The sequence below is a fragment of the Sycon ciliatum genome, chromosome 12 (genome assembly GCF_964019385.1).
Source record: "Sycon ciliatum chromosome 12, ocSycCili1.1, whole genome shotgun sequence".
NCBI lineage: Eukaryota > Metazoa > Porifera > Calcarea > Leucosolenida > Sycettidae > Sycon > Sycon ciliatum.
Window position 1 is genome coordinate 2,385,450 of NC_088654.1, and position 9,809 is coordinate 2,395,258.

Here is a 9,809-nt window from a genome sequence, read left to right on the forward strand (position 1 = left end):
CATTCTTCCAAGTTGCTTCACGTTATGATCTTGCGTTTGAAAGCCCTATTTGAATAGTGCGGCCAGCTGTATGTGGCCAGGTGTGTTTGATGGTACGGTACGGTACGGGACAGATACGGGATAGCGCCAGGCGTGACACAAACGCACAAACAAACACACAAAAGAACACCAAATTAAAGCTGTGTGGACCCCGACTAGCGCCAAACATTACTGAAGTAACGTCTTCTGCAAAGCTATGGGAATTAAAGCTGTGTGGACCGTGGCTAGCGCCAGACGTTACTGAAGTAACGTCTTCTGCATAGCTACGGGAATAATCTTTATTAAACGATCTCCCAGAGGCGATGGCCTGTCGAGGGGATCTCCGAATGCAAATCATGCAATAGAAATAAACAGTGAGGAAAACTACACGTGTTATAGTATATGCTAAATAATGAGCAATAAACACAGGGCTGGGTTGTTCAAAATAAAACAATTAATTTAAATGTCCAGGGATATACCACTACAGTCAAATTTAAAACTTTTCACGCGCAAGCAATATTGCTGCTGAAATTTAGAAAGATGAAGAAGAAGAAGAAGAAGAAGAAGAAGAATGAGCACACTCTCTCGCCCTAACAAGGAAGTCCCAGGTCGCAGCACGGATGAAAATCAGGCTGCATCAGCTTGCTCATCAGAATCTGAGGAACTCCCATTACCTGACTTCAACCAATCACCGCCCAGACCGTTCAACCTACAACAAGATTCGCAAACACAGCTCCAGCTGCCAGCTAAGGCAATTGGTGACCTCGCACAGTCAATGTCACAAGGCCGCCTCACCAAGTCCGGCAGCGACTCTGACATGGACTCAGACGGTTGTCAAGTACATAGCTCCAAACGCCCTCGAAGCCCTCGAAGCAGTGTCACACCTGAAAGACCTCGCGGGGCCACTGCCAATGCACCCAGAAACAAGAAGAAGTTGAAAAGGCGAACCCAGACAGTCCTAGGTGAGTGCAAGATATCCACACATACAGAACGGAACGTAATATCCTCGCACTTACACCATTTTCGCCTTCTTGCATAATATTATACTTTTGTCCTATGCCTTCTTTCGGCTCCAGCATGTTGTATGTCTTTACCTAATTTTCCTAGGAATGAGTTTTTTTAACATTTAATGCTAGGAGCTTGGGCCGAAAAATGGACGAGCTCATACCCACTATCCCACGCATCACGCCCACACTAATATTATTGCTGTCTGCGGAACATGGGCAAACCCCATGGAGCCAGACTCATTCTATGACATTCCAGATTACACACTCTACAGACAGGACAGAACAGAAACGATGGGTGGAGGTGTTGCTTTATACATACATGCCCCTACCTGCCACAAACGCCTAACAACAGTCGTCATGCCAAGCTTCCAGTCACTGTGGATAGAGCTTACACTCTCAGATCGTACAGTCACCGTGGGATGCACGTATAGACCACCAAACTCTGAACCGAATTTGCTCTGCCGCGAACTTGAATTGTGTCTCGGGAAATGTAACACCACAGCGCCATTCATCCTCTTCGGCGACCTAAATTCCAAGAACAGCTCTTGGTTGGATTCTGATGTCACAGACAGACCTGGTGACGCACTTAGCTATCTTATCGATGCATATGGTTTCCATCAGCATGTAAACTTTGCCACCCACATCTGCCGAGGCTATCTAAATTCGTGCCTCGATCTAGTCATCTCCAATCTCCCTCTGGAGGAGGTCACACTCACTTCCAGAGCACCGTTTGGGTGTTCAGATCGCCTAGCAATCCAGAGAACTATCTCTTTGCAGCCACCAGCAGATGAGCGTGGCAGACGTAACCTACCACCTTGGACCTGGAACTGGAATTCAGAGAACGTTGGCGCCCTGAGAGAAGCGCTAGCGTATACTCAACTGCTGCCACCCGACATTGACTTGCCGTCATATTCGCTGACCGAACTGTGGTCGCTCTGGCGTGACACTCTACTTCGCACTGCACACCAGTTCTGCACTCAACTCCGGTTGACGAGATCATCTGCAGTGTCTCCAAAACGCCCATGGATGACGCCTGATCTGGTAAATAATATCCGTACAAAGCACAGGTTATACAGGAAATACCTCCACACGGACGGCTGAAGACTGGGACCAGTTCACAACTAGGCGAAACAAGACAACAACTCTTCTCCGCAGTGCCAAGTCCAAATTCGTTCATAAACCAGCCAATGCCGACAACCACTGTGACCAAACCCATACAAACCGCCCAAACCTCTACAAACTTATGAAGACCCTTCGAATTTCACCAAGAAAGGAAATGCCAGCTTTGAACCATGATGGCAGGAAGCTCACATCAAACTTAGATCAGGCAGAAGCATTCAACAGCTTCTTCATTTCAGAAAGCAAGAAGTCCGTCTCAGTTGACAACGAGCCAGTCCCCGACATCCTTCTACCAACATCCGGCGAGAGAGAGCTTGCCCAAAGCACAACCACACCCGCCGAGGTAGAACAGCTCCTAGGAGCCCTTAATCCTTGCAAAGCCCCTGGGTTTGACGACATCCCAACAAGACTCCTCAGGAACTTCTATCTTCACTTATTTTGAAGGCAGTTTTGGGAACTTTTATCTTCACTTATGACTTTGACAGCCATTTATTATCTATTTGACCCATATTGCATGTCTCTCGGGCTAAAAAGAGGCAATTTACATGTACGTTGCTATGGTAACCATGGAAATTTTAGTAAATAGGCCATAACTCTTGAACGGACAACTTTGGCACATTCTGGTTTTCAGGTGTCATTTGCTGGTTGTTATGCCATTCCAAATCCATCAAAAAATCCTTCCTGGACAGGGTGTCACACTAACTTCTTATTCCTTGGACTTTTGCTGACTTGGCTCCTCGACTATGCTGGAAGATACCAATGACAAGGAAGACGAGTGGTTCCCGGAGTGTGAAAACGAAAAGCAAAGAGAAGTTTCTAAGGTGGCTCATGCCGAAATACTTTTTCCGAAAATTCACCAGTTTGACACCTTTTTTTTGCAATGCTATGAGTGTCCAGAATGAGAAAATCAATACAGTCGTCACTCTCTAATCCGGCACCTTTTGCTACGGCGTTTTCCGCTGGATTAACGAGGGTGCTGGATTAAGAAATCCTGCCCTCTGACCCGGCCCTACCCAATTGCATGCATGTATCATACGTCAAAACGCAGAGTTTTTCCGTGTCGACCCAAGTATTTGGTGCACGGCTTTATATTCTCAACTTTTCTCGAGGAATATACACAGTAATAAAGTGATAAAGTAAAACAGAGAACATGTTCACATGTACTCTTCCACACACACGCACACGCACACACACACACACACACACACACACACACACACACACACACACACACACACACACACACCTGAAAATTGGCAGGACACTACTCCTTGCTAGAATAAGAAAGTATGGTTGACTGCTTAGCCGTTGTCTCCCGGACAACATTGACCCTCTTGAGAAGGCCACGCAAGCAGTCGACATCATGCAGGTCGAACTTTGTAGTTAGTTGTAGAACGTCAGTACCGTCGGTCAGTGTCGTGCAATGTTATCGCATAAGCTGATTGTTTAGTAACTGGTGATGTTAGTGGACATTATAGTGTAACTTGTAGTTCCTTGGTCCTTCTCTTTGTATAAATTGAGTTAGGGTTCGGAAAAGTCCTAACAACCAACCGAACTGAACTTTCCCGCGCGAGGTCGAGTACAGTTGTCAACTGAACTGTACTCTGAAGTTGCCCCGCGCACGCGCGGCACTGACCAGACCGGCCTAGCCTGGCCTGGCAAGGAGTGCACCTGTACGGTACGCGATTTACGACTGCCGGATTATGAAATCAAACTACGTGCAGTTTGAGCGATTCGTTTCAAAAAGTCACTGCCGGAGGCGGAATTCAAGTGCCGGATTAAGATGCAGGAATTGAACGAAAAAAATCGGTTTCGTCAGAAAGTGCGCCGGTTGGCAAGGGTTCCGGATAAACAAGTGCCGGATTAGAGAGGGACGACTGTACAGGTATTAGGGTACGTAATGGGGCACTTTGGAGGGGTTATGGCCCTTCGAAGTAGCCCGAACAAGGCGTTCTCTAAGAAAGAGATAGGTTTGGATTGAGGACAATAAAATGCTTCCAACTTCCATCTGTTGCTTCATGTAATCATGTTAGTAATTCCCATAGTATCAGAGCATGTCACAGAAGCTTTATATGCCAAAAGATACACTGGTTGAAAGTACAGGCTTCTGCGTTAGGAGATTAAACTGGTATTCTGAACCTCGATACGATACGGTGCCCAGAATGCTTTGAAATTTAAATTTTGCAAAGTTGGCCCGAAAATGATTGAAATTTTCTTGCTAGTTGCATCGCACTACATCAGTATCATGCAGTTATGTCAAAATGATGTTAGCTCATTGGACTCGTTTACCCACTGTTTACAGAAATATGCGAAGAAATGATCTTCTCTCGTAATTGATTCCAGTGGATTTGCCTAAACAATGTGTGATACTAGTGGTCCTGAATTCCAAAGAAAGAATTGAAATGTACTTATATCATAGTTCAATACATGTGCAAGCCTGCCAAATTGAAACAAATGAAAAACGATTTCCTGTTTGTAAAAGTAGGTTTTTCTCTTATTTCTTGACATAATAACGTGGCTTGCACACTAGCGAAATTTTGGGAGTAACAGCTTGCCCTCATGATGCTTGAAACTTTGAACAAAAATCGGACAGAAAGTGGTTTTGACCGCCGATATTTTTCGCGATAACGGCCCGAGCTACCTTAAAATCAAGCTCCTCGGCTCCTCGAGGAGCAATATAATTATACTGATTTAAAATCAGTTTGGGTATTTGTAAAGATCCTAGTGATTATCAAGAATCCAGCCCCTGAATATGTTTGCTTGCCTTTGTGTGCTTCCGCACACTGGTTCTGCTCCACAGTGCTTACCATCATATCGACAAGAGATATCATCAGCCATTGTTTTAGACTCCATTTGATCATTTTGTCGAGGAAGGCAGGCTAAAAATATGGGCAAACAATAGAAGTAGGTCATTGATCCAATCGTTTTTTTAGGAGAAAAGAAATAATACTATGTTACGAGTTATGACTAACAGTTCATCAAGACTATATATATTAATTATTTGTATTTTGTATTATTTATATTTTTAAGGATTTTCCAAAGGCTTTGCGCCTGTCGAGGGATCTCCTGCAAGAAGAATGAAATGAGAACTTTATGTAGAGGGAGCAGTTAATCAAGGATAGCCTAAGGAAATAGATCTAGGCATACAACAACTGGTAAGTAAGGAGTTGGGATACCGTCAGTGGAATGAATGTATCGGCTAAAATGCTGATAGGGAGAATACTGGAATTCAGGAGGCTGGTTATAGAGGTAAAAGAAGGCGGTAGGCAATTCCATAGCATTGCGGCTTTGTTGGAAAAGAGGGAAGAAAAACGAACATCGTGATAATTGATGTTAAGTTTGTTGCGCGCATAGTGAGATGGTCTAAGACCATGATTGAGAAACAGAGGGTACCAGGTTCAAGTCCTGCTTGGAAGCAGAAGGATTTTTCCCAGCCAAGCTGCGACCCACAGTTTAAAATTGGGAACTCGTGGCCTGGCACGAGGAAAACATGGATGCAGTGAATGGGATTTTCGGTCTTTGACCACATGCTGGTGTGCTGATCTACTCACCTCCCACCGCTTTAGGAGCTGCATCTGCGCCTTGTTCCTTGAAGGGTGGTGGCGTTCCTACGGATGCGGAAAACTTGGCCTCTATATAGAGAAACCGAGTCTGACGCGAACCATGAATTTTGTTTTGTTTTTTGTTTGTTTGATCTTCTTGGACTTGAAGACAGTGAAAGGTGAAAATGTTGAAGATGTCCGGGAGATATATGTATAAGGCTAAATAGAGTAACAAGAGCTGATATTTGTCTGCGAAAGTGCAACGACTCTAAGTCACAAAGGGCGTTTAACTGGCATTTCTTTTCGCATCAATCTACATTGACTTTTTTACGTAGCAAATACTTCCTAGCTACTTTGGCTTGTAAAATATTTAAACGCTCCAGCTCAGCTTTGGTGATGGCACAGGTCCAGGCCGAGGTGGCGTGTTCCAGGGCGGGTCGGACAAAACCTTTATATAGAAGTAGAAAGGCTGTGGAGGCAAGATGCCGTCCCATGAAGCATAGCAGATTAACACGACGTTGGGAGGTTTTCAGGATGGTCTGAAGGTGGATGGTGTTGGACTGGTCGGGTGTTAAATACACTCCAAGATGCTTCGCATCTTCAACAATGGTGATAGGTTGGGAAGAGAGCCGGATAGGGTGGTCGTTACTGTAGTTACGGATCTGAGTCGTTTTGGCTGGTGAGAACTCTCCACCAACGTTGCTGGCCTATAGCTGGTAGGCATAAATGTCGCTCCCTACACCAGATTGAGTCCACTGCAGGGAATTCTTGTTATCATGTACATACAGGAGGGTGACATCGTCAGCAAAGAAGCATGGGGTGCAGTAGGTGATTAATGAGGGCAGGAAATTAACAAATAATAAGAAGATGATTGGCGCAAGATGCGATCCCTGCGGAACTCCACGGGTGAGGACTTTGGCTTAGGAATATTGTCCTTCCAACCTTACAGACAGCTTCCGCTAAGATAAGAAGCTTTGGAGCCAGGCGACTTCTGGCCTATCAGCAATTCCTTTAATGCATTTTGCAATGCTTGAAGATCCACACGATCAAAAGGTTTCTTTAAAAAGTCGAGGAAAAACACAGTCTAACTTCAGCTTCTTGTCATATAGTCTATTCTGCCTTGATTTCAGCTTCTGTAGACGGGCATTGTTTCAGGGTTTTTTGTTCCTGTGCCCGGTAGTAATGAGCCGCCATATCATGCACTTGTCGAACAGAGCCATAACATGGTTGTGCAAAACAGTCCAAACGTAGTCGATATGCACATCACCCTGGATTCTTTCAAGTGGAGGATATCTCAGAAGAAGTGTGGTGAACAAGGAGTGGTTAATGCACCGCATAGCCCGGATCCACTTGCTTTCCTTACTACTGGTGACTAGCTCACGTGATGTGAGTGCAGAGAGATGGAGGTGATGACCAGACAGTGATCAGCAACAGGTGAGAGAATCTTAGATGTGGATGGGAGGTCTCGCAGATTGGTTGCAGTCAGGTCAAGGAGTGAATTCGAGGTTGGTGTGGGCCTTGTACCATGTTCAGTATTTTCTAAACAGAGGTCGTAGGTGGTAAAGAGTGTGAGAAGGGCTCGTCGTCCGGCTGTGTCGTTAGGGTCTGAAGGTTTCCAGTGGGAATGACGTGCATTGATATCTCCAGCTAAAATACAGTTTCTATCATGAGCAGGCGTTCTAAGCATTGGGTGAACATGAGGACTGGATGCCTAGGAGGACGATATATTCCAACTATACATTGCGAGGGAATGGGCATGAAGTTTCAGCACGAGCATTTTACAATCATGTTCCTCCAGGGAGCGAATGCGCTCACATAGCGTTTTCTCACTCCATCCACCACAATTTCGCCCAACTCATATTCTAATGCTTGCAACCCCAAATCGTGCCAATACAGACTTTAGCTTTCGGTACACTCGCACTTGCCATTTGCCAACTGCAAGAACCGACCACTGCCTGGGTTCCCCTCTGTACAAATCTCTCCACTATTTCCATGGCCTCTCATCAACGTTACGCGATATTCAATCAACAGCTTTGTTTAAGCAAAATATATCAACCATGCTACTCAAATCAATCTGCTTGTGCACGAGCAACGCTCACCTGTACATCTAGTTTGATCACTGCTAGCCATGAAGCTTCCGCATCATACTAATCTTACTATAATTATTATCTCTTATTGGCCACAGGCCATCGTGAGAATAAAGATTTGAAACAACAACAACAACAACAACAACAACAACAACAACAACAACAACAACAACAACAACAACAACAACAACAACAACAACAACAGGAAGCAAAGGAAGCCCGGATCCTGCATATCGACTTTGTACTCTCTTTTCTTTTGTTCGGTGTGCGTGGACGCGATGATTCGGGTGATGGTGTTTCCTGATGTTGAGGTTTCTGCTCCGCCAGTTGCCGTTCTCCAACTCTGTCACAATCCAATGCCTCAAATGCAATGCATTTATCCTATTTACGGCTCGTAAAGGGTTTTATAACCACGTTATCAGCTCTTCTATGAGCTTGTATGTGTAAAGAAAGAAGTCTCTCTTCTAAACAGAATGAAGGTAGACTTACGTATCTCGCACACTACATGAAAAAGTTGGGACAGGTCTACTGGGACAGCATTTGTAGTCAACGCCTTGTTATTCTTGAGAGGTAATCCTCTCCACGCCACTCTGTTACGGTCTGTCAAGCCCATTGAGCACCCATCGTGGAACGACGCTTCAGAGAGAATTGTGCCATTGTGACTGCTACACAGTGCTTTTGCTGAAGTGTAATTGAATAGCCTCTCAGTTATTCTTGTGATAATTGTTGGTGTCCTGCAAATTCTTATGCCGGTCAGCCCTTCAGTCATAAAAAAGAGATCAGGTACAAACACAGACCATGAGAACAAAAACCATGTGTGCAAGGATCCTGCAAAAACCACCTGGGTGTGCGTCTGTGTGTGTGTGTAGGGTGGGGCATGGCTGATAACAAGTGCGATCATACATGTATGTGAATTCAGTGGATTGAGGGAGGGGGGCTTCGGGGTTAGTCAATTCACATCTAAACTAACACAGTTAATAATGGAATGTCATCAGGTACAATGAAAATCAACATACTTTTGTAAATCGACCTTCTTTCCAGCGTGTCTTTTCACTGAGAACGAAGCAAAGGTGGCCGAATGAAGTCTAGAGGAAGAGAGTCATCCTCTCCACTTTACCATCACAACACTGGCATAAATACGAAACGAAACAACTGAAAACATCCCCAAGAAAACTGTACGTCTACCGCCGCGTTGACTTTGGTCTGACAAGTTTCTATTACCATCAAAATACACAAGGAGCACTCGAAAAATCAGCTAGAGACGGACTTTGAAGCTCTCTATTCCTTTTCCAAGTCACGAAAGTCGTGTCTCGACTTTCAAACCGGGAACAATATACACATGTATGTATGTTCCTTTTCCGCTGTACCACGAGCGCAGGTAAAGTTCACCAAAGTCCGCAGAGCAGCATCCATTCCGGCCAAACAGCTAAAATGCAAGTAAACCAGCAGTGCCATAGTACATGATGACATCAGTCCAGTCATGAAGTAAAATTAATATTCAATTTCAACAATTTTAGTCAATATCAGTGTTTCTGCTGATTGTGAAAGGCACAGGCATACAGGATCAATTCCTTTTGCTTTGCACCTGACTTCAAAGTGCGTTGGGCTTTCACACCATGACACCAGGCATGCGCTATCGTCTCACACATTCGTTCTGTGCTGGTACACTCAGGGTTTACGGGTTCAATTCAGCGCTTGTTACAATAACGGACATTTTCATACCAACTCCAACCAACAGCCTCCCCCCTTCACAATTTTAAAACGCTTCACGCTTTCTTTTTGTGCGCCTGACGAAAAGCAGAGTGCCACACCGCGCGCACAGCATAGGATGTTGGAGCCTTCTTGAGGCGAAGTAACAAGCCTCAAGGCCACATGATCTGGACCTGATGGTGAGCCGCATTGGGATTACACGAGACACTCGAATCAGCAAGGATCCCTCTCCTTTCTTCTTTGAAAATGACCAGTTCGGCGCAACTCTACAAAACAGGATTGCTCTACTTTTGGGCAAAAGCTACTGGTTGGTTTAATCTGATCAC

At 44.9% G+C, this 9,809-nt stretch overlaps 1 protein-coding gene across 1 annotated transcript in view; it reads right to left on the reverse strand.

Moving 5' to 3' along the window:
• The window catches only part of LOC135828712 (MAM and LDL-receptor class A domain-containing protein 2-like), a 15,817-nt gene extending 7,307 nt beyond the window's left edge, over positions 1-8,510 (reverse strand). Inside the window, exons 1-2 of the mRNA XM_065341135.1 lie at positions 8,263-8,510; positions 4,952-5,023 (exon numbers count right to left, since the gene is read on the reverse strand). Of these exons, the coding sequence (XP_065197207.1) occupies positions 4,952-5,023; positions 8,263-8,386 (196 nt within the window). The 5' untranslated portion in view covers positions 8,387-8,510. The remainder of the gene's footprint in view (positions 1-4,951; positions 5,024-8,262) is intronic.
• Between the last annotated feature and the right edge of the window lie 1,299 nt (positions 8,511-9,809).